Raw genomic sequence first — 25409 nt, 5'->3', positions numbered from 1 at the left:
ACTTCAAGAGTTTAAAATAAGATTCCATTGTGAAGTTACAGGTAGGAAACCTGGCAGTGTTACAGGGAAGACTCAAGTGGAAATAAACATGAAGGAATCGCTTTTATTCAAAACCTTATCAACTTCTGTAATAACTAGTTATACAAAGAACAATGAAAGAGTAATGTCAGTATCTGAGTTGATGTTCAAGGTTGATACTCTTAATAGTTTGTGATTGGAATTCTGACTCCAGCTCACTTTTTCCAAGAAGATATGTAGCATTTTTTAGCCCATGTACTACATGTCTTGACGGTGGCTGTTGATTGCATTTGCAAGCATCAGATTGTAGCTTTTGGTTTTATGATGAGTTGTGATGGCTGGCAAACAAAATTGGATCCTCAGTCTGGGGAGTTATTATTTTGTACACTTCCCTTACTCCCCTCAAAATGCTCATTTTACTGCTGTAGTTAATGCTCTTGTTTTTCCACTGTAAAGAGCAGTTACACTGCTAGCATGCATTTTCCTTGTTTGCCTTTTGCTGGTTCAGGTGCTTGTTTGATTCTTCTGGGGAGTCTTTTTGTTCTCAAAGAAATCCTGTCTTTCTCTCATTCTGGTGAGAAGAATTGATTCATTGGAAGGTGTGATAATGGCTGCTGTGGCTGTCAGAAATGAGATAGGACCATGGCAAGTGAGCATAGGAAGATATCAAGAAGGAAGAATGGTGGAAAAAGGGAACAAACACTAAGAGATGGGAATGGGGAGGATGAGATCTTCCTCTTCAGGTAGTGAACCATTAGGTGGACTACCTACCAGTGGAACTGCAGTCTGGGCAGTGTTTTCATTTTGAATGCATGAATGCCAGAATTGCTGCTTGATTGGGCTTTTTCAAATACTTAAGCTTGTGTAGCTCTAATGGCACACTGAAGATGTTTTATTTATAAGCCCAAACAGCAGTTAAGAACTTTCAAACATCAAGCAAACATGATCTTCTGTAATGAATTTGAGAAATCTGGGATTTTTCTTTCTACATGAGGTAACAATGGATAAAATGAGAAGTGTGCCACGAACATTTTTTTAAAGTAGGTTTAAAAAAAAAAAAAGTAGATTCTGCCCGGAAATTAGGGATTTTCTACATTTTATTCAGAAAATAATGCCCTGTGTTAATTAATGTTTTGTGAAAATTGTATCGATTGTGGGTGTTCTGAGAGTGTAAGTATGAAAGGAAGAGAGTGAAAACAGGACTGTCTGAAGTTGCAAGTATGTTGCCTCTCATAGATCGGTATCTAAATGCATCCCAGGGTGTTTTTTTAATTGTGGATTAAGTTATACTTCTTCTCCACCCTCTTAAACATGAACAGAAAACAGACACAGACATTAATCACAATCATCCAAAGCACCATCCATTGTGCAGAGTATGTAGCTTTGTCCGTTTGGGCAGGCCTTTTATGAAATTTATGGAAGAGAGCCATAGAATTGCAGTCCTAATTTATTTTCTTTTTAGTTCATCTTGTAGGGCTGTACAAAGCACTATGGTAAACAGCATACCTTGGTATTAGGATGTTCTGTTACTGCTTAAGAGTTAATCTCTTGCTTTGTCACATTTCTTGCTTTTTGCTTATGTAGTAACTTATTTTAATGTGAAATTGTTTCTGGCCTTAATACTGTGTAAATGACTGTTAATTGGCTAAAACGAATTAGTTAGAGTGTATGGATATTAATCCTTATGTTTTTTTGTAACTATGTCAGTTATACTGAAGTTACTAAAATGTCACTGTTCTGATTGTCATGCATATTAAGAGTTTTGGCTGCCCTTACTCCTTACCTTTAAAAGAATTCCTTTCTTTACTTTCATATTGAGTTTTTGGGAGAAAAAACCAAACTTTAAAACTTAGAGCGTACCTATGAGTTTACAAACATTGCATTTCTTTTTCTAAGTATAGACAGAAAGAGAGAGAAAACACAAGCGAAGGTGGGAAGTGAGGTCAATCTTGTATGAGAATAATTAATTAGGTTCTAACATGAATTGTTGTGGCTTAGGGTGCAAATACGTAGACACAAGGATGCAAATAGGCCCTAAAGGCATGTCTGTATGGACTTTCATTAGATCTTGGTTCTCAGCCTAACTGGCAGAGGGCTACTTAAAGAGTCAAAGTAAGGGGTTTTTTTCCTTGAAGATTTAAAGCATCAAACATTCAGTTATCTTTAAAAATGAGAAAAATGCAATTCAAAGGAGTTGCTTTGAGCATGTTCTGGCAGGAGGCAGTCGTATAAACACATGTATGTAACTATCAGTGTCCATCTGTGGGCTGTCTTTGTCTTGTCTGAAATCACTGAAAATGTGTCAGTTACAAGTGAACGTTAATGTACCTTAAAATCCCTTGTCCCATGGAAGGAAGGGATCTCAAAGTCATTTACAGACACTGTGGGACATTGCTGTCTAAGTTAATGTGCCCTTTTGCTCTGGCATTCAATCAGCACAGCGAGAGCTGCTGACATGGGGGCACATTGTAGTGAAAAGCAGGTAAAAGCTGTGTGTGTCCTAGGCTAGGAAGGAAAACCATGTGCCAGAATAGCCACCACTCTTCTCAATGTTACAAAATGTTAACAAATACAGGAAATGTACTTTGCTGAAAGCAGTACGGTGTGGAGATCTACCATATTATTCATGGTGTATTTTGCTTCATTTCTTGTCTCTCAAAGCATTTAACTCGATTTTAGGGTGATTTAGATTGTAGTTTTGAAGTCTGTTTTTTATTAAATTTCACGTAGAAGATGCTTGACAAGTCTGTTTTGTGTTTGTGTTGACTTGTGCAGTGGATAACTGTTAAATGCTTTATGAAGCAAAAGCTAATTCTGTATTTTAACTGCTTTTTTTTCCTTGTACAATCTTACTGCTTTTTCCATGATACAGTAGAACTTCAGTCACAATTTTCAGTCCCTTGCAGATGCTTAAAAAAGTGTGATAGGTAACTAATAGCAACCTGTCATGAAGTGTTTAAGGGCTTGTGAAAGTTGCATGTTTTTCATAAAGTGTTTTGTTATTGTTCTTGTAACACATCAAAAGACATAAACTACATATGGAAAAAAATGCCAATTCCTAAAATTTCATGAAGTTAATTGTGATTTGAAGTTCTACTACATAGTATATGTTTCATCTGCACTGGGAAAATAAAAGTTCAAGCTGACAAGTTCTTACTCATAACTCTTTTTCGACAATTTTGCAGGGAGCATTTCAGTTTTTTGGCATCTGCTTTGTTTGGTTGGGGTTTTCTTTCTTGGTTTGTTGTTTTGTTTTTTGGTTTTGTTTTTGTTTTATTTTCTTTTAAAAAATCTTGTTATAAGGATACATTTGTGACTTTGCAATACAGTTTTTGAGAAATAACACCATTCATGGGAAATACACACTTAGACCAGAGGACTTAAAGCTGGGATTCCAGTGGACTGGTTTTGGCTCTCTAAAATATTTGGAATGTGGTATTACTGAATGATATGCATTTTGGCTTTCCAAAGGTGCTGAATGTATCTAGCTTCCAATGAGTTTGGAGGTTTTCTTGAAATTTAGCCTAATGACTATCTGTCCTTCATTAGTGTATGACGTTGGTGTAATAGTCATCAGCTATTGAGGCCTGCCTGTGTGAAATGTATAAATCAATATAGTCTTTCACACGGCCGTTTTCATGCAGATGTTTACACAAGATGCATTTTCTTTTCTATGTACTCGCTGGTCCCGCTATGGTCAAGCTCTGCTGTAGCATGTGGGCTTTTTACAAACAATTTTTACTTCTTGTGTGATTGGTGATTATTTCTTTTTAGCCAACTGGTGGCATACTTTGGCATAACTTTCAAGCTGTTCATACAGGTTTTGTTATTTGGAAATGCTACTTCTTTTAAAATGAGCTTTTATATAAAAGTATTTTAGAAGGTGAACTTGTGCCAGTGAAAGATGATGTCATGCTAGTGAAAGATGTGTGGAAACTAAAGTTTCTGAAATATTCTGATAATCCTTTATTATGTAAAACAGGACAGAGATGAGTGCTATCATGTAATCTGAAGAGTAAAATAAATGAGTAGGTCTCTAGGTAAAGTGATAGGAGTACTACAGTCCTATAGCAAGATCTCTTGCTTCACACACTAGTTTCAGGTATTCTGCAACTAAATTGAAAGAAATATCTGTATAAAAATGCTGGCTTTCTTTGAATTTGTGCGGAGTTGCAGTTCAAAAGATCAGTATTTTAAATATATTTTTAAAGAAAGACAGCAAACTAAGGAAGGCAGTTTTAACATCTGATTTATAGTGCAGTGCAATAGTGTTCTTACTTACAGAAAGCTTACACAATATGTAACAGTTCTTGTCTCTTTGTGCTCTGTCTTGGGTAAATGCTACGCAACTTGCCCATAACATCACACCTTAAGACAATATGTGATGTAACAGCAATGATTTGAGACAAATTATACTTTTGATCAAATACTTTGTTTCTTGACTGAACCATTTCACTTCAAATAGTGAAATGGTTGTCCTATTGTTGTGTTCAGGTTGCAGAATTCAGTTGTTCAGGTCAGCAAAAAGCTAACCCAGTCCTTCACCAGTTCAAAGACAAATTGTATTAGTATAAAATAAAATACTCTCAACTGCTTTTATGTGCAATAAAACCTCCAAACAACTGATAAAGAGGTGAGAAAAAAGGTAAAGCTGTAAGATCATTCAATATAATCTATTGTTTGAGAAGAAAGTTCAGATCTGCTAAAATTGTTAGTATCAATGATGCCTCTGAGGATCTTCAATCTCTGCAAAAGCTGTTTAGGCAGCACATGTGGAAGAAGTGTAGATGGAGAAACTTGAATTGCAGAAGCCACATGAAAAGCCAGTCAGAGTCAAGAACAGAACACTGATCCCCCAGTTCTCTTCTGGCCACACAGTGGGCCTTAATGTGTTTGTGCTCTTTCCCTTCTAAAAAGGAGTTCAAAATTTTATGTTTTATATTGCTTTCAGGGTTACAAGATTTACTCATTTTTAGTCTCCCTGTTTTAAGATGTCAAGAGGCAGCTAAAATGGATTTTTTTTTCAAAGTTTATACTTGAAGCCTAATGTAATTGACAACTAAAACTATTGTAGCAAAGAGAACAACTTAGTTTTTTCTTTTTGAGGTGGTTGCTTCTTACTTTTTTCCTTGCCTTCCCTTGAACTATCTACTGATCATGAAAATGTCCCTGTTTTCAATAAACTGTCAAGGAGTGTTGTTATAGTAATCAGTGTTGAGGTTCCCAGATGAATATGTATCTATATCTCTATCTCTATATATCTATCTCACAGAAAGGCAGTGAGGCTATGAAGGGAAAAAAAGAAAGTAGCATGGATTTTAACAACTTTATTGAGAAATATTTTAAGGTATTACTTCATCCAAGTTGGAATAGTGTCAAATTCTATGTTTGTATACAGGAACTTGACAAGAGGAGTTGGTAGATTTAGAGAGTTACTAAGAGCTGTTGAAACAAGAACTACACAAAACCTGCGAATGGTAAGTTATATTAAACCACTTTCCTATTGTAGCATCTGAATTTCAGTAGGCAGGGAAAGCATAAAAATAATGGATGAGTTAGAGAAAAATAGTCAGATACGTAGCATATTGATAAGGACCTGGTATCCAACACTGTGTAAGGTTAACATTTCCTGGCTTAAGGGAATGATTAAAGTAAGGAATGTTTGGTACCCAGTCTCTCCCCTATTTTTTCCTATATGTGGTTATAATTAGAACCTGACTGGTCTCTAAGTGACCATGTTTTCAACCTTGATTATAATTGCCCTATTTATGAGCCAATGTAGTTTCATGTTTTCGTAAGGTAGTGGGGGTGAGAAAAGAGTGCATAATTTTTGTGTGGTTTCTATTAAGCTGAAGGCTATCAATTTATAAAGCCTCTTAAAGGAAAACCATAAAAGCAAAATCATGAAGATTTGTTACTTATATTGTCAGAAACTTGAATCTTTTATATAATAAAAAGTCTGGGCCTTTAAAACTTCCAAAATGGTAGTAAGGAAGGTAAGTGATTTCTTAATTCATTCAGTAACTGATTCCTAGTAAATATATTTAAATTATTAAAAAATAGACTTTCAATGGACAGGGATAATATTGCAAATTTTAATGAAAAAGATGAAGGGCTTCTTATGGTATAGAAGTTAAGGTGGAAGATGCAGATTGTATGGTGCTTTCTGTGACTTAAACATTACACATCTGTTTTTGGGAAACATTACTGGGAAATTCTGCCAATTCTGATGCAAATCTAGATCTTGCCTTCTTTCTACTGCCCTGGTAGAAAATCTTTGATTTTTCATCATTGTGATATGTAGCTGTGCAGGTTCTATTGCATGTGTATGAAACATTAAAGAGGAGATTAACTTGATACTTATGGATTACAGGATGACTTAAAAGCTTTAAATTAGTATTATTTAATTAAAAATATTTTTGTAAGTATTTCTACAGTTAAATATATGGTGACAGTAATAGTCAAAATAAACCTTTTCTTGCTGATTTTCAACCTTGTTTCACTCTTGCTGAGCTTTAACAGTAGCTAACACCAGCATTCAAGTACTAGTTGTCAGAAGCCCCATTCAGCCCACAGACCACAACTGTCTGTGGTGGGTTGACCTTGTCTGGCTGCCAGATGCCCACCCAGCTGCCCTCAAACTCCCCTTCCTTAACACATGGGGAGAAAATAAGCTAGAAAATGTCTGAGGTCTGAGATAAAGGCAGGGAGTTTGCTTACCAGTTACTGTCACAGTCAAAACAGGCTCTTCTTGGAGGAAATTAACTTAATTTATTGTCAATTAAAAGAGAGTGGGATCATGAGAAACAAAGACAAAAACTAAAACACCTTTCCCCCCTCACCCCCTTTCTCTCAGGTTCAACTTCAGTCTTTGACTTCTGACTCTTCTACCTCCTCTCCCTACCCTCCCATTCCCTGAGTGGTGCATGAGGGGTGGAGGGTTGTGGTGAGTTCCTCTCTGCTGCTCCTTACTCCTCACACTTTTCCCCTGCTCCAGCATGGGGTCCCTCCATTGGGCTGCAGTTCCTTCAGGGAGTATCATTGTTTCACCGTGGTTCTCTTAGCAGGCTGCAGTGTGGACAGCTGCTCCACTGTGGTCTCTGTCATGCAAGCAACTGCTCCAGGTCTATAGAGGCTGATGCCATCAAGGCAGTAGAGGTTATTGAGCATCTTAGGTTATTGATTGTCTCAGGAGCAGCAATTGGGTTGTTTATACTTCAGAAGTATCTGAACTTAACTAATAAAATTGAAAAATTGTTTGTTATTGCCATTATTTTTCTTTGTGTTTAGAGAATTGAACTGGGTACTTTTACCTGTTAAACAGCATCATGCCTGTTTTTTTGGATGTTGTAGAATAAAAAAATATATTCTGTATAAGTAGTCTTCATTAGAAAAAATCGGAGCATTTTTTAAGAGTTTGTATTCAGCATTTCGAGGGAAAATATCTATCTTTTGCTTTTACAGACAATAGCAAGACAACTTGCAGAAATTTTGTTACGAGGTATGTGTGAACAGAGTTACTGGAATCCACTGGAAGATCCTCCTCACCAATCACCCCTCGATGATCCACTTCGAAAGGGTTCAAATACTAAGAATTATGCGCTCAGTAGAAGACCACGGGTATACACTGGAGAAAAGTATGGCTGAGTTTCTGCCTCTTTTGTTTCTGTAACTGCAGTTGTTACCCAGTGCACTGGGTAATTTAGTTTATATTTTTGAAAACATAGAAGGAATTTGGCAGTGTGAATGGGAATGTTTCCCATGCTGTGTAGACAGATAGATAGATGCTCTGAAGAGACCTAGGGAAGAAACATGGCTCTCCAGGTGGAAGTTTGCACTGTATACATTAGACCTTTTGTTTTCAATTGTAGAAATTTTTGTAGAAATTGTAGAAATTTTTTCTTTTTTTCCTATTCTGGTGTATATGATATATTCAATATCTCTTACTATGCATGGGGTAAAAAAGAAAACATGGACTGGATGGCAAATCCGATATTGCACATTTTAAAAGTTGTGTGCTGCTTCTAGGCATCTATCCTGCTTTATCATAGAAAGGAAAGATTCAGCCATATGGTCAAGTTGGTCCAGGAAGCATTATGAAAAAACAAAACATATCTAGAAATTTATCTAGCAGTTTCAAAGGTAGTTTATTTCCCAAGGCAGCTACCTTACGGCTAATCATCTTAGGTGAGTTTTGGCACTTCTTTATGCTGCCATCTTTTTGTTTAGTTTTAATCTTCCCTTGAATCAGGTAAGTGATACTTTTTGGATCATTTTTGTGTGGTATATCTCATAGCGAATTCTGGAGTAGTTATGGTGTGTTTTCTTCCTTCTTGAAAATGTAACTTCTTTTTCCAAACCAATCACCATTAGGGTTAGTATTAGATACAGATAGCTGTTTCCTCTAATTTGAAATTTTTCATAGAAGTTAATAGCTCTGATCCCCAGACACCCCTTCCAACCTCAACTATTCAGTGATTTTGTGAAATCACTATGATCTGGGAATATCTTACGAGATCACGTTGTCTGTTCCATGGGAAATTTTTGACCCTCTTTCTTCAAAAATGTATTTTTAAATGTATTATTATATACATTTATATATATATATGTGTATATATATATATATATCTCCACGTGCACACAGGCACACTGTATTTATATATATACACATTTATATATACATTTTTATATATATGTATATATACATATATATGTATGTAATATATATATTATAATACAAAAATGTATTATTGTTGTTGTTATTATTATTATTATTGTTATTATTATTGTTTTTTGTTTATATTGTTGTCCATCTGGATTAAAAGTCAGGCATTGTGGGATTGTAGTTTCAATCTTGTCTGACTAGCTCTGGGATGTGAAGTTATTAAAAGCAGTCTGTTGAGCTTTAATAAGAGATACAGGCACGGAGTTGAACAATCAATTTACTGGAACAACTAACTGTGTTTCCCTGCAAGTACATAATTAATAAACTGTACATGCAGGCAGCCTGTTTTTGTATAAAGGAAGTACCTTTTTTTGTGAATACATCTTGATCACTGCTCTTAGAAGTACATTTATTGCCCAGACATGAGGAAATCTCTTTTATGCAGCTTTAATTATTTTCTTACTCAAACTACTTGGTATTGCACAGCAAATCCTAAAGAACAGTCTGTTCCTCTCTTACAGCATATATGCCTTATTAGTTAACAGGAAAGCTTTTTTCCATAAAGTGACCTTGTTATGTGCCAAAGAGTCTGCTTCTGTGGCAGATTGATTATAGAAGTAGCCCTGCTTACATAATGGAGGGATGTTTTGTTTTAGTGTTCACAGTATCTTTATATTGTAACATAAATGCATGCAGTATGACACCATTTTGAGTTGTTTAGCTGTATTTATTGCAGATTTCCATTAAGGAATATTTTACACAGCAGCAAGCCCACATAATTATGGTGTCTTTACTGTTACTAAGCAGAATGGCCTTTATCTTCAAAGACTTCTAGCAATTCTCCTTCCTGGATCAAGAATAGTTACAGCAGGTTTCTTGGGCTCAGTCTTTCAAACTTATGTTCTCCATTCTCAACTCATAGCAACATGCTTCCTGCAAAAGCGGGGCTTTTTTCAGTTTAGTTCTCTCGTTCTTGGGATGTGCAGGTAAGGAGTTCCACAATTTCAACGGAGCACGTAATTAAGTCCTTCCATCACATCAGACTGGTTAATACCATACCACATAAAATATGTCCAGCCAAGTATCTCATCTCCAGCAGTGATTGAAAGCAAGTATCAAAGACAATGAATAGCAAGACAGATATGTAGGAAATCTTTTCCTAGGTATTGTTCTGACCACCAAAACTGGCTCCACAATGCACTGTTTTTTTCTGTGTTGCCTGATATTAGATAACTGCATTGTGTTCTTTTGAGGATTATGGGTGTGATTTGGCTAATAGCATTTATGATTTTGTAGATCTCTGTGTAATTGCCTCTTCAGTTTTCTTTAATAAGTTCTTCAACTGAGCATAACTTTCATGGTTTGCCTTTGGTTTATAGCCATTTCATGCTTTTGGTTGCCTCTTTTGCTCTGCCCTGTTACATTGAAATTAGTTTACTCACGTGCCTGCCTCTATCAGGAGACAGAAAATGTCTGAGTTCAGCCAGCTTAACTGAACTTTTTGCTTAGACAGGTCAAGGAAATTTCTCACTAATTTCTGCACAGAGAGGATCTTCACTGTTTGAGTCAAACATCAATATAACTATGAAAATATGTTTGAAATTGCAAGAGAAAATAATGTTTGCTTTTGTTTTGATAAGTGACTTTTTAGTGGTTCTCTTTGGGGCAACATCCCTTCTTTCTCTGAGAAAGTAATTTCTCCAGCAGCTCTTTCCAATCATTATTCTGCATTCTGGATGCCATTGTCAGTTGGTCAGGTTAAATCTTCTTCCAAGTTGTTAAATTCTGCATAGAAGAGTGGATTGTTAAATAAGGATCACTCTGATGCTTCCTCATCACTCCTCATTCCTCATCGTGGGTGGTTCTTGTTCACGAATAACTGTGTTTTGAAATTTTTTTGTTATGTAATAATAAAAATGTATTCTAAGATTTAGAATACTCTTAAAAATCTGGTGAGCAGTTGCATTGATTAAAAAATAAAAATACAACAACAGAGCAGCTGCCCTGGGGTCTTAGCTGTTTTATATTACCACAGTACATTACAATGTATTGTTTTATATTACCACAACATTAACAATGTTGCTTTCAACCTGCCTGGAGTTCAGATGTGTTTTAGTTTCCATTTTCTTTCAGGGATTTAATTACTGCTTATATTTCTAGTGCTTTAAAAAAACCCCAAATGATGTTTTAATGTCAGACAAGTTTTGTTTCCTGTCTATAATGTATTGTAGTTTAAACACCCTTAGGACCGTAAGAATTGATTATTAACAGCAAATTATTTTCTACATTTGAACAGTTAATTGTGAAACTAATGGTCTGAATTAACAGGAAATAGTACTTTTGCTAATTCAGAAATAGTTTAGAGAAAGAAATCTGAAGAGATAAAACATAGTCACTGATTTGGGGGAATTTTCTGTGTGTATGAGAATGGATGAATTAATTCCTGCCAGTCAGGTACCCAGTGCAGATTACTGCTGTCTGTTCAACAGCATAGAAGAGTGTTCAGAAAGCATCCAGTATTCCGAGAAAGCAGTAAAGTCTGGAAACTAGTCCTATGCAGACCTTCAGCATTAAGTTAAAAGGAAGTGTGCTTCATTACTAACAAATAATTCTATTGCTTGGAAGTAAGAGTGGTTATGGCAAGCAGGTGGAGATTGTCATGGCTCTATTTAAAAATATTCATAGCTATTGAATGCATCAGGAAAAAATTCTCAAGCATATCTCATGAAAGACTGATAGAAGTATTTCTCTACATACTGCCTGAAACACAAAAGTTCTCCTGTTCTTGTGCGAGAGTTTCCTCTTGCCAGCATTTGAGTCAGTGATGTAGATTCAGCTCAGACAGATTACGTGTAAGAGGCTAATTAAACTATGGGTTTAGTGTTTACAGTTGTCAAATTATGTTCAATTTTGGAGTCTTTGAATGAGTCCAACTCTGACAGCTGTGGTAGTTTTGTTCGTTTATTGTGTTCAGACAACTTTTCTGAAATGAAAATATAGAGCATTGCAAAGAAATGCATTTTAACCAATTGATTTTTCTATGCGAGTTACTTTCTGGTTTCTTTTTTGGACATTTTCCAGTTTTTACAGTGCTTTTAATATATATGTGTGAACTACGCATGAAAGTAATGTGTTCTGCTTAAATAATTAAATTCTCGTTTTGAACAGCATCTTCTGTCCTCAAGAAAATACAGAAGAAGCCTTACTGTTGCTGCTTATTAGTGAATCTATGGTAGGTAAAATAGAGTGAATGTGCATGTGCTGTGTGTGTTTTCCTTATTTTGTTTTTTATTTTTTTAAATTAAAACAGGACATCCCCCCCTCCCCCCCCATGCCTTACTTTGCCTTATCTCTCATTTTGTGTTAGGAAAGCAGGCAGTTATTACTGAAACTCAAGTTTTTGTTCCTCTGAGGCAGCAAGATGAGGTCTGCAAGTGTTATGGAGTTTTTCTCCTTTGGACTGGCTGTACCTCGCCTCCTTCCAGCCATAGGCAGGTGGACAAGCCCGGTCTTTCATTTGACATCACTTACCAGTATGAACCACTGTTACACCAGTTGGTTGCTATTCAGACAGACAAAAAATCTAAGTTATTTTTGTTGTAAAAAGCAAATCAAAAACTACTAGAAGAGCATAATAAACATTGCCAAAAAGTACCTTCCACTGTGCATTAAACTTCAGTCACTCAAATTTGTAAATGATTTTTGATGATACTGACATTCCGTCTTTGCTACTGGTTTATTTTTTTTAAATGTCCCCATTTCCTCAATAAGTGATTCCTTTCAATGGTCTACTTGTGACCTTTATCAACCTGCTATATTTTCTGCTAGCCATCAATCAACTGCCACATACTGACATTCTCATACCTTGTCAGTTTTATGTTCTCATGTAAAATGAAATGTTGGAGCTTTTGCTGTTTTTTTAACTGGGAGGATGAAACTTGTACAGTCTCAGGCATCATGCAGTCTGTCTCACTGCACATCAGTGAGATGCAGTCTTTTAAGTTCTGTAGGTGGTTCAAATGCTTACATATTTTGGCATAATTTCTGTTTTGCTACAGTTAAATAGGATCGGAACATTTTAGTGAACATTGTCCTAGTTTAACTGTTTTAAAGTGGCAGATACTTACATTGTAGTGCTAACTACTTTCCTCATTCCTAGTGATCTGCCTTGCAATATTCATGACAGAATCTAGAAATTCTGTCTAGATTCTGATTCTCAGAATACAGAAAAATCAACTGGGCAAAGATTTTCACATATCATATGTTGGTTTTGCTGCAGCATATACTTACCACTGAGAGGTGCTGCCTGTGCCTCTGTAATGTGCCTGAGCAGCAGTGAAGATGTACAGAATTCTGATGTGAACTGTGGTCTTGATGTGAAGTGAAAGCAGTCCCAGTTCTGCAAGATCTGACTACAGATTGCTGTGTTTGCATGTGTAGTTCCTTACATATCATTAAGAAGCCAAAAACCAAATTAAAAGTACTGCCTTGTTAAGTGTCATTTCAGGTTACTTACAGCTTTTCCTTTGTGAATTAGCTCTGCCTAATTATATCAAACACTGTCACTGTAGAGCATATACCTCTAGCAAGCTTTCAATTTTTTTCTTTTTTTACAGTAATTATTGCAGGTTATTTCAGGCAAAAGAGTTTGTTTCGGGGGAGTATAAAATCTTTGACATGATTGACTTACTTTGGCTAAGTTATTTGTTCAAATTAGTTTCGGAGGAGGGAAAGGGGAAGATTAAGCATAGAAATATTCATCATTACAAACTTACCTTTCTGAGAGTTGAGACCTGTTATTCCAGCTTCAGTGCATGTTAACTTTCTAGCTGTAGTAGTTGTGAAGTAGTATGTGATTTAGGATTCTGAAACCAATATTTGGGAAAGAAGTAACACTTAGAGAAGACTGAGTAATCGTTGGTGTTTTGATATGCTATTGTGTTATTAAAGTAGTATGATCCCTTACTTTCATTGTCTGTGAATTAGTAAGAAAAAGCCCTATTCAAGGCCAGGTTGGACAGGGCTCTGACCAATCTGGTCTGGTGGAAAGTCTCCCAGCCCATGGCAGGATGATCTTTAAAAGGTCCCTTCCAACCCAAACCATCCTGTGGTTCTATGATCTGACATCCTCATGTTACAGTGCATGTATGTGTTGCTGCATGTCAGCTGAGTTGTAATAACAGAATCACAGAGTGATTATGGTTGGAAGGAACTTCTGGAGATCATTTTGTTTTGCTCACACGGGGCCATCTTGAGCAGGCTGCATCTCTGTCCAGACATCTTTTGAGTATCTCCAAGGAGAGAGACTCCATAGCCTTCCTGGACAGCCTGGGCCAGTGCTTATTAACCCTCACAGCAGAAAAAAAAAAGTTTTCTGATCTTCAGAGGGGACCTTCAGTGTTTCAGTTTGTGCCTGTTGCCTCTAGTCCTGTCACTGGACACCACTGGAAAGAGCCTGGCTCCCTCTTCCTTGTGTCCTCCCTTTAGATATTTCTAACATTGATAAGGATCCCCTCCTGAGCATTGTCTTTTCCAGGCTGAAGAGTCACAGCTCTCTCAGCCTTTCCTCATAGAATAGATACTCTGGTGTCTAATACATCCCAGTTGGCATTTGTTAGACTCTCTCCAGTAGCTCCATGTCTCTTGTACTGGGGAGTCCAGAACTGGACCCAGTACTGCAGGTGTGGCCCCCACCAGTGCTGAACAGAGGGGAAGGATCACTGCCCTCGACCTGCTGGCAACACTGATGCTAATGCAGCCTGCACTATCAATAGCCTTTTTTCCAGCTGGGGCATCTTGCTGGCTCCTGCTCACCTTGGGTGTCCACCAGGACCCCCAGGTGCATTCCTGTCAAGCTGCCTTTGAGCTGGGGGCCCCCAGCATACATGGTGCCCGGGTTTGTTCCTTCCCAGGTGCAGGACTTTGCACTTCCAAGTCTTTTCTGAAGGCTTTGATGAGGTTCCTGTCATTCCTCCAGCCTGTTGAGGTCCCTCTGGATGGCAGCACAGCCCTTTGACATACCAGTTCAGCAAACATACTTGGGCTCATGAACAGGATCAGGCCCAGTATCAGTCTCTGGGATACACTGCTAGTTACTGGCCTTCAGCTGGACTTTGTGTCACTGATCACCACCTCCTGGGCTCAGCTTTAGGTGTGATTCTTAACCAGTGGAAAAATGGCTGAACGTATCCTTCCTCCCACTGAGGCTGCACTGAGTTATACTGCTCAAGTGTGTTACAGGCTTAAAGTGTGCAAGTGTGGCCAGATGACACGTTGTGGTTTAACTGTCACCTTAGAGTGTCTGAGACCACGGCAGTTCTGAAATACTGAGCATGTGAGTTCCTACATACATTCTGGTTTATAATTATCAAGAAAATGATTGTTCAAATACACAAGATATCTGTGATAATTATGAGAGATCCTTGTGCTTTGGCATTGTCAACCATTGTTTCACAAGAAGTGCTAGTTAACAGCTTGTTCAAAACTTGCAAGGAGCTGAGTCAAATAGTGATTAGTGGTGGAGTTAAAAAGAAGTTCTTGAAGTTGACTAAATATTTATGCAGTTTAAAAAGGAAAAGCCAAAGACTTCTTGATCAAAAGAAAGCAAAATGTCTGTTTGGGGGTGGGTGTGTGGGGGGATGGGGATTGTGTGTGTGTATGTGTGGGGTTGTTTCAAACCAAGGTGTGGATTATTCAGTTGATAATTCCTGAGATGTCTGTGCATTTTACAGTCCATGTATCTCTTTGAAAAATTTTCATTGTTTAATTATTCTGATTTTAAAGATTTATCGAGTATGTTCAGAGCTTAAAATGTTACCCTGTTAAAGTGGAGAAAAAATTTATTATCCCTTAGTGTGTGTCATTTTTTGCATCTGAAAGAGGGGAAAATAAGCTGCCTATTAAAATTTAGTGTATTTAAGTAAATGTACTAAGGGGGCCATGCCCTGTGAAATCAAAATAAAGAGGGGGAAGTGAAGAGAGAAGTATCTTTGACTTCTGATTTCAGACTACCAGATATACTAGCATTTGTACCAGTGGGAATATTAAACACCAAGAAAACTAGAAATAGATAGGATAGGAAGGTAATGTGTTTTCAGAGGCTTGATGGTAAAGTGGGAGAAGCACTGGGTCGTTCAGTAAGGTACTAGCTACTCTGAGACCCAAATTTTGTTCTTTACTCTTGGACATGATTTCTCTGTGAACATGGTCAATTAATTTAATCCATTTCTAGCTCAGCTTTCTTCCTTCCCAAAAGGAGCACTTTACTTAAGGAATTAGGTTTGCAATGTGCCTTTCACGAAACGGATTTGAAAGTGTAAACTCTTACTGCAAACACAGCCTGATTCCAAAGCTGTGCCCAGAACCAGGATTAGTTCTCACTTCTCTGTAGTAACTGCTGAAGGTGACTGTGGGTTATCCTGGGCATGTTACCATTCACAAGTTAGATGGTAGTGTCATAATGTTGTGATGAGAAAAGAAGTTGATAGCCTTATTTTATGGAAACTGAAATAGAGGATTTGAAGATCCTTTTAATATGTTCTATTAGCACACAAAAAGTAAAAAGAAATTTTAGAAGATGAATATCCATTATATTGAAAATATACCTTCTTTTGTTTCTGGGAACTCTTCAATAATTTTAAATACATAACTTAGTTTATGGGATTAGAATGAAGTAATTAAAAGTAGGTCCATCAGTCTTGCCACTAATATATAAAATTGGTGATTCTTTCTATCTGTAAATTAGTGCCAGATACTATCTCTCTCTATCCCTTATAGTAACTGCTGTCTGTGAGGTTGAACACAATGGTAGTTACTTGAGTGAAAATGTAGCTTGAATTACAATGGCTGACTTGATTTCTTTCTTTGTGGTGTGTTTCAGGCTAACCGTGATGCTGTGCTGAGCAGAATACCAGAACACAAGAATGATCGTATCATCAGTTTGCAAAGTGCATCTGTAGTCTACGATTTACTTACGATAGCCTTGGGAAGAAGAGGCCAATATGAAATGCTTTCAGAGGTTTGTTGAGAGTTGCGAATATTCCTGTGTCATTGTTGATATTTTCAGTTAATCGTGGTAATTGTGGTAGTAATAAAGGGCTAAAACTAATATAGGACATTGTTATTCTGACTGCTTTCTAAATACAGGAGGTAGTTTCCACCCCAAAATGTTTGCTGTCTAAATTTATACAAGTGACTTGAGGTGGCCAAACAGAGAAGTTGTGTGGAAGGTGTGGTAAATGTTTAATGCCACAGAAATTCACATGATTTTTAGGTGGGGATGCATGGATCTGCTTAAAAGGGTACATATTAAATGGACAGAGCAAGAAGGAATGGCAAAAAATAAAAGTTGTTCTGGATATAGAAGTGGTAGATATAATTTCCTAGGAAAAATGTTTGTAATGAATGAAAAAGGATTTCAGAAGAAAACTTTCTTTTACACTTCTTAATATTTGAGGTGATCCATAGTCCTTACAGTTTGTAATTGTTTTGAAGTTAATAAAAAGGAAATGAAGTTAATAAAAAAAATTTCAGGTCTTTGGGAAATGTGTTACTTACCTCAATGTCTTATGTTTAATTATGTAGCATGCTTGTGTTTTGTTAGATTGTGGCAACTGCTTCAGGAAACTGCCAAGTTTGTTAACAGTTCTATACCTGAGAAACAGCTACAGCTCTTTGGGCAGAGCAGATCTTTCTGCTGCTCAAACAGTGCTCACTCAGCAGCAGGATACTGTTGCCGACCACAATTAATTGGTATCCAGGAAGAGTACTTCAGCATATGTGCTAGGAAGGCATACCCAGGAGCTGATTTGTTAAGAAACAGTTTCTCTCTGCCATAATAGAGGACTTCTATTAAGAAAAAGATGAAAAAAAAGCGCTCTAGTTCTTCTTTGGTATATGTTGATAGTCACCCATTAATCTGCATCTCACGTGATGTTAAACCCTCAGTTTGGGTATTCTTTTTCTTGAAAGTATTACCTAGCTGCCAGTTGGGATACAAGTCAGTTTAAATCAGTACAGTGGAAGGTGTTTCACAGAACAAAGGAGTACGAAGACAGGACCAGCCCTACAACATAATCTAATCGGGAATATTTCCATTTACTTCCCACCACAGACACTATCCCCTTGATATGGTTTTAGGCAGGTGCACCAAAGGTGCAAGAGGTGGCCCATCCATATATTTCAGTCTAGAACCCAACAAGTATTATAAAAAACCCAAGAGGCCAAAAAACCTTGAAAACGGTGATTTTTTTTTTCTTTAAGTGACTGACAACCTTTCCATTTTATATAGTAGCCTAGCAACTGGGCAAGGATAGAGGAGCCCTGGGTTCCAAATCTGATTCTTATGTTTTGTCTGGTGTCATGATGGTTTTGTTGTGGTTTTTTTTTTTTTTTTGTTGTTGTGGATTTTTTGTCTTTTTTAGAATGTTAAACAACCATTATATTTACGGGAACATAACAGGTTCCTGGGATTCTTTACAGTCTCCTTTGGGACACTTTGGGTAGCATTTATGTCACAGTAGATACAACTTCTTGCTTCCAGTTCTTCTTACATTTCTTAACAGGGAAGGATTTTGACTTCATCAGGAAGGCTGGAGGTATCTCTTAGCCATGTTCTTAGCCAAGTGTCTTGAAGTGTAGGACATTACCCTGAAGGGTAGAAGGAAAGACTTACAATCCCCTCACATAGAGGAAAGCATAGCACTTGTTTCCCTCACTGCTTGTGTGATTTCTCCTGTAGCTGACAGATGGTACTGCTTGTTCCTTCTGTCCTTTGGGCACAATTGAATATTCTAAATAGTGGAAGATGTTTTAACTTGACTTAGATCTCTGATTTCAGTGCCTTTTTGGAACTTCTTGTGCTGGTGGTGATCTTCATTACAGACAAAAGCAGGGCCATAAATATGTGGAAAGTAGGAGAGACTGCATGTTTGATGAGCTACTTGGTTGGGGGTTTTTAGTCATGGCCTTAGGCTTTGAAAGCTGAAGCCTACCTAAGGCTTGTTTTAAGGTCTTCTCTTCTTGTTGTTTTGTTTTGTTCTGTTTTTTTTTAACCTAGCATCTTTTAGTCTAGCATCTTTGTGGTAATATTCCAACAAAATTGTATGTATATTCTTTTGAAATGTTTTTTGAAAATAAGAAAATAATTCCACTATGTTTGAAAAATACTTTCAATACAGAATAATTAAAATGTATTTGTTATATGTACATGAACTATCTTTCCTGAATATGAAAAAAGTGATCTTATGAAGACCTGGTATAATAAGCAATACTTATTTTAGCGTACAGATATTCTAGATATATAGCTGCAGCAGGATCTTACCAGGAAATGTTTAGAACATCTCATTTCCTCCTATCCTTGTCATTCAAAGCACAGTGGAAAACACAGACTTTAAGAAGCTCTTGCAGTTTAGTGAGTAGAAAATATCTGCCCTCAAATCCTGCTGCTCATAGTCTGTAACTTTTATAATTTGAAGTATTACAATAAACACAAATTCAGAAATGTTAAAACATTCTGTTCAGTTATATAATAGGCATTTAATGTTTTAGGGCTTCATTGTCTTTGAGCTGATTTTGATTGCTGTAGTGGAGCTGTTCTAGATTAAATCAGAAATTGGGAAATTATTCTAACTGTGGAAATGGTATGCACCCTCCAGTTCCATTATCTTATTGCTGTCTTCTGGTTTAGCTGATTACATACAGAAGTAGTTGGTTGTTATATAAGAACATTAAGTGATCAAAAATCTGTCTCATCCATGTTAAACTGCTCTAATGCCAAGTCACGTTCTTAACTGAAAAGGGCTCATGTTTTTATCCAGCTTGTATATAATGGGCTTTCAATTTCTTAGGGTGGCTTCAAATAGATGGAGGAGCTTTATACTGTCAATTCTTTCCTGAACAAAAGTACTCTGCTTGTAATCAAGTTAGTTTTTAAGCTTTGTAGGATGCAAGGTATTGAGGTTATAAGTGTCCTACTAGAAGAGATATTTTCCAGTCCAGACATTTTCCTACATTTTCATCATTTCATCTTTCAGCTCTCTAACTTCAAGCATATACTTTTCAGGAGACCATAGTGCTAAACAACCAAATTCAGTAGTGTGTTCAACATAGCCTGTTCATATAGTGATTTGTGATTATTTACAAGGCAATATCAACATTTGCATTTTCCGTAGGAGAGGGATTGTACAGAATGTGTTTTCAAGTAGTTAAGTCATTTGCCATTATCCTGAACATTTTCTTAACTTGCAGTCTGCCTGGTGACTATTGCTTGTTATGTAGTTCTTGTTAAAGGCTGTATGTCTTTGAAACTCCTTGTTGTTACTTTGTTCAGGAGAACCCAGTTTAAGAGGTTTTCATGTTGTTGTGTAGGTCACAAACACATCTATCCATTCATCCCTTACCGCCACATACACTATGTCTGGTTTTGTCATCTTACAAAGAAAAGTCAAGTCATGTAACCTGTCACTTTTCTTACTGAGCAGGGCCAAGTAAATAGAACTTGAAGTCAAGCAAAAAAATAGTAGATATATTATTAGTATGTTGAAACTCAGGCCTTTTTGGATAACCTACAGTTGTGTCCTGTGCCCTTACAGTTGCAAAATTATAAAGCCCTAAAGTATCAATTTCTTAATCCTCATTTTCTGCAGTTAGAATTGGTAATTAATTTTTAATTGAGCAAGGCCTAGAGAAGAAATTTTACATTTTTTACAGTACTTACGTACGCATCTCTGTGAAGTATCTAAAATAATAGAAGAAATCACACATAACTTACTTGTTTCTTTCTGTGCTCTTTTTGTTTTCACTTATGAAAAGTCCAACGGGAAAATAAATCCTGTCTTGTTTTTCATAAATAGACATTTAATTAACTTACTACACATGCAACCTAATGAACCTTTTACAGCAATATTAGAAAGTATTTGGTTTTAGACATTTCATTCCTTTACAATAATATAATAAAAGTTCTATTAAGTAATAGTCTTGATATTGGATATTTTGTAGTAGGATAAATTCTAGTGTGCATTAGTCACATGTAGCAAATAATGCACTTCCCTTTTGTTTAATTTTCAGTGCTGTTCTTTGCTTCAGATTCTGGTCTAGTGTGGGAACACACTGCACACCTTGTTGTGCTTTCTGTAATGTTAATGTTGAGTTTGTATGGGAAAAATAATTCATGTTTTTATGGTGTAAAATATACACTGTAGCTCTCAGAGCAGAAAAGTTGCTTCCTGTAATTGGACTCTGCAGACTAGAAAATTAATTCCTAAATCAGTTTATTGCAGAAAAGTGTTTGACCTTTTTGCTATTTAGAACAGGCCTGATTGGTTAAAATTAACATAGCAAAATGAAATTATTCTTATTGACAACAGCAGATATGAAACATACAAAATTATTGTATAATACTAATTTCATATATTTAATCTCAGTGTATTAATAAAGATTTTCCTTTTGGCATTCAGTTAGTTTGTTTAAAATCTCAGCAGAATATGGAGTGTGAAGTTAAAATTTTTACAAATAGAAATAATACTTCAAGGTGAATCTTTATATACCGCCCCTCCTTTTAAATGGTACTTGTAAGTGCTTGTGGTACTGTTGCTTATTAAGTATTCACGACTTAGGAAGAGAGTGTGTACAATTTTCACTTAAGACTTATCTCCTACTTTTTACAGATGGTATCTTCAGTAAGGTGATATTAATCATTCCTTCTTTCAGACTATGTAATACCGTACCAGCAGGAGTATTTAAACAAACATAGTAAACGGGAAATCAATTTTCTGTTAAATTCTTTTCCATATAGAATCTGACAGCTGTTTTCATGTATTTGAATAATTTAAAATTTTTATTACATGTAAGCTAGAGTCTATAAGAAAATCTTAATACTACTAGATAATACTACTAGATATTAGATACTAAAATATCTTCTCAATAATTGAAGAACATGACCTTAAATAACAATTTCCCCCCCATATTTAGTGTTTAGAAAGAGCCATGAAGTTTGCGTTTGAAGAGTTCCATCTCTGGTATCAGTTTGCATTGTCCTTGATGGCAGCAGGAAAAGTAAGTCTAAATTTTTTCTAATTCTTGTATTGATGGCATTTGATAACAATGTTCAGCGCTTCCATAGCTTTCATCTGTAGTGTTTTTGAAAATAATTCTAATCCTTAAATCAACTAAGTATGCCGTACTCCTGAATTTATTCCCAGTGCTGTACAAAGAATGTTGTTATTTGAACAGCTTCTAACCTGGGTGATGATAACAACTATCTTGCCAATAATCCTAAAATAAGCTGATTGAATACAAGTAGTGAGTTACACCAGATCCTATTATCCTGTAAAACTTGTTAAAGTGTGCTTTTGATGACTTAATTTATTTTATACTTAGGTACAAATTAATGCTGATTCGTGATGCTCTTGCTTTTTTTTTTTCCTTTGGAAATTTCTGACTTTATCTTCTTTAATATTGCTGCCTTTGAGACTCTGTATTCTGTGCAACTAATGGATTTTTAAAAAAAATTATCTAAACTAAGAACTTAAGTTTTGAGATGCTGTTCTCTGTTTTCAGTTCTTTTTGCTTTTCCCTGTCATGTTACAGAAAATAAATGACATTCATTATGTAATGTAAACAACTAATTTTCTAAAATATCATTCTCAATGGGGATATTTTGCTTATTTTCAGTATGGGGGAAAGGAATGTATTTTCCTTAGAAAATATTTAGCAGCACATTGGTTCTGAAGAGACTTGGTTCTTCTTCCAACTCTATTTACTTTGAGTTATCTTCCAAACTGTGATTAGATAGAGGCAAAATAAGTCAAAAAAAAGAGGAGCAGTGTCATTCTATCTTATATCAGACCTATTCCTATGTGCTGTTTTAACTCCCAAAGAGCACCAAAACACTGCTTGTTTAGAAAACTGTCCCATTCTTTCTCTTTCATTTGCCGGTCTCAAATGCTGTGAGTTTACAGGCCTAGCAAAGTTTTAAATGCATCTCAAAACTTTTCTGAATTGTGTACCATTGGATTTACATTCTTAGCCAATATTTCTCTGGGGATGCTTAATGATAGCTCATAGGAGTTAAATAACAACAGCAGTGCCTGAAGTCTTGTCTTGCACTGGCTTGAGGAGTTGTGACAAATTGTCACCAAAATGTGTAGTAATGTCTCCTTCACAAAGGAAAAATAAAGTAAATTGTGGAAATAGGAATCTTCTATCTGTGAAACATTTATGCTTTTCATAATTTCAATGGAAAATGTTTTAAACAGTCTGCTCGAGCTGTTAAAGTCTTGAAGGAATGTATACGTTTGAAACCAGATGATGCAACTATTCCACTCCTTGCTGCAAAGCTCTGTATGGGATCTCTGCACTGGGTAAGCTTTGCCCTCTGTCTTCTCAGCAAGAGCTGTAGTAAAATCTTGATTTAGATACATAGCAAATACTTTTGCACAGTGATTGCATGCACTTGGACATACCTAAAAACACAGCACAGATATGAATATGCACATGTACATCCCTGTTTGAATGGCTAATTTGAAATACTTGACAGTGGTTATGTTTATCAAGGTAGCATATTTTGATACTGGTCTAAGACATAGCTTCAAATGTATGGAAATTGAAACATTGTTGGAAGACAGATTATAAATGCAACTTCTGTTATTTTCTGCAAGAGGAAACTAACTTTTGGGAAGATAATGAGACAAATCTTTCATAATCAAGATACTCTTCTGGTGATACCATGTTTGCAGGTAGCTGTGGTTTATGAATTCATAGTAGGGACAGTTGAGTTGTATTTTAGATAAACTTGAAATCAGTGTATCTGTACAAAAAACATTAAAGTGATCGAAGATCATCGTGTTGTTTTCAAGATACTTGTGTAATTTTTAGAAGAATGAGTATATTTTAAAAAGAAGGAAAAGAGAAGGGAAAGGTCACATACAGAAATTGAGGAAGTGCTGTAGTAGCACAAACATGGCTTATTGAGGCTGACAAAAATATAGCCTTAATTAAGGTATATCCTAGTTCTGTAAATTGTTCCCTATGGATTGAGTCCGTATGGAGTAGCTTACTGTACTTAGCATTTATTGTTACTGGAATGGATTCAAATGGGCTTTTTTTTCTTTCTAGATTATTAAATAGTGTGCTAACATGGGTGTGCAGTTAAACCTCGATTTTTTACCTGCTTCTCTGTTTATGAGTTTGCATCCATTCAGCAATGCAGTATTTGAAGCAGTTCTGCATGGATATACTGTTTTTATACAGGGTAGGAGCCACAGTTCTTGTGATTGATTTTCCTAAATAAATGGTTCATGGGTCAAGAACCATATTTATGAAGTGCAAAAATGGTAGATGGCATATATGGACCAGAAATACCTTTTTTTATTGGAAAAAAAAAAGAAAAAAGGCAAAAGCACAGTAAGTGTGTTTTGTGCCAGATTTCTCTCAACCATAGGAAGAGGTATTTCAGCTTAAAATCTGTGTTTTTTACTCAGTATTTGGCAAGAAAACTAAGTCTAATGAGAAATGAAATAGTCCTTCAAAGCAATCATGGCTGAGATTTTAACAGGTTCAGTGTGCATAATACACATTGTGAGCATTCTGAGCATTCTTATAATGTAAGATTTAGCTAGTTTTAGACTTACATGGATGTTTTATAATATTTTCAGTTGGAAGAAGCTGAAAGATTTGCCAAAGCAGTTGTTGATCTCGGGGACAAAACATCAGAGTTCAAAGCAAAAGGCTACTTGGCACTGGGATTGACTTACAGTCTGCAGGCTACTGATGGTAAGACAGGAATAAACATTCACATTTGGAAATTCCCATGCTGTCTAAAAAAGGATACCTGGCAGAATGGTAGACATCTAATTAAAGGTTCTGTGTGCAATCATTTTTTCAGTCAATGTATTAAAACGTCTTCAATTAGTGTGTGGAATGAAATCTCATCATCGTTCATATCACTGATTAAATATATCCTTTTTAGCATCTTTGCGAGGGATGCAAGAGGTCTTGCAGAGAAAGGCTCTTCTTGCATTTCAGAGGTGAGTGGGTGTTGATTTTTCCATTTCATTCTGCTATATGTAGTGCAAAGCTTTTATTACGTGCTGAAAAGAGAGACTTGTAGAAGATTTTGTAATGACAGCTTCACCTCTGGGAGTCTCCTGTCATGAGAACAGAATGTATTTCTTTAGCATTTATTTCCATCATTTTCTGCCAGCATTACCTAAATTGATTTCTAAGGATTTCCCTTTTTTAAAAGACATTCGTGTTGCTCTCTAGTATAAAATATTTGTTCAAATATTCTGATCTAGAAGGAAAAAACACATGATGTAAGATTTCAAGTCATGGTTCAATGAGATAGTGTTTCTAAGAGCTGTCCACTGATCAGATTGTATAGGAGGCTTTTGCAATTATCTCTGTAGGAGCAGAGCAATAATTGAGGCCCTGCTGCTGGGGCTGAGCGGTGAAGTGCAGGTGGTGAGGTAGTAAGCTAGGGGAAAATGAAAATTCTGTCTGGAGATGTAACAGTGTAGGCAATGACAATGCAAATGTCATCTTCCAAGTGCATTACCTGGAAGCAATGCCACTGGGGATGACAGTAGTTCATTCTTGTGGACTCTGCAAACGAAATGACAATAAACATGTGAATGAGAACATTTCTACACTAATTATAGAAGAAACAAATCTTGATGACAAAGCTGGAAGAAGGGCTGCAGCATCTAAATATGTCTTTTATGTTTAT

General features: G+C 36.2%; 1 protein-coding gene across 3 annotated transcripts in view; it reads left to right on the top strand.

Annotated features, from left to right (window-relative positions):
* TTC7B (tetratricopeptide repeat domain 7B) overlaps positions 1-25409 on the top strand; it is a 112420-nt gene that overhangs the window by 21730 nt on the left and 65281 nt on the right. For all 3 annotated transcript variants that reach the window (XM_008629702.2, XM_017728992.1, XM_017728991.1), the window contains 8 exons: positions 5417-5495; positions 7483-7655; positions 11852-11915; positions 16563-16700; positions 21653-21736; positions 22939-23043; positions 24337-24454; positions 24651-24708. In XM_008629702.2, the coding sequence (XP_008627924.1) occupies positions 5417-5495; positions 7483-7655; positions 11852-11915; positions 16563-16700; positions 21653-21736; positions 22939-23043; positions 24337-24454; positions 24651-24708 (819 nt within the window). The remainder of the gene's footprint in view (positions 1-5416; positions 5496-7482; positions 7656-11851; positions 11916-16562; positions 16701-21652; positions 21737-22938; positions 23044-24336; positions 24455-24650; positions 24709-25409) is intronic.

The sequence above is a fragment of the Corvus brachyrhynchos genome, unplaced genomic scaffold (genome assembly GCF_000691975.1).
Source record: "Corvus brachyrhynchos isolate BGI_N302 unplaced genomic scaffold, ASM69197v1 scaffold1, whole genome shotgun sequence".
In the NCBI taxonomy this organism is placed as follows: domain Eukaryota; kingdom Metazoa; phylum Chordata; class Aves; order Passeriformes; family Corvidae; genus Corvus; species Corvus brachyrhynchos.
Note: the sequence above shows the minus strand (reverse complement) of the source record. Positions and strands in the feature narration are given on the sequence as shown.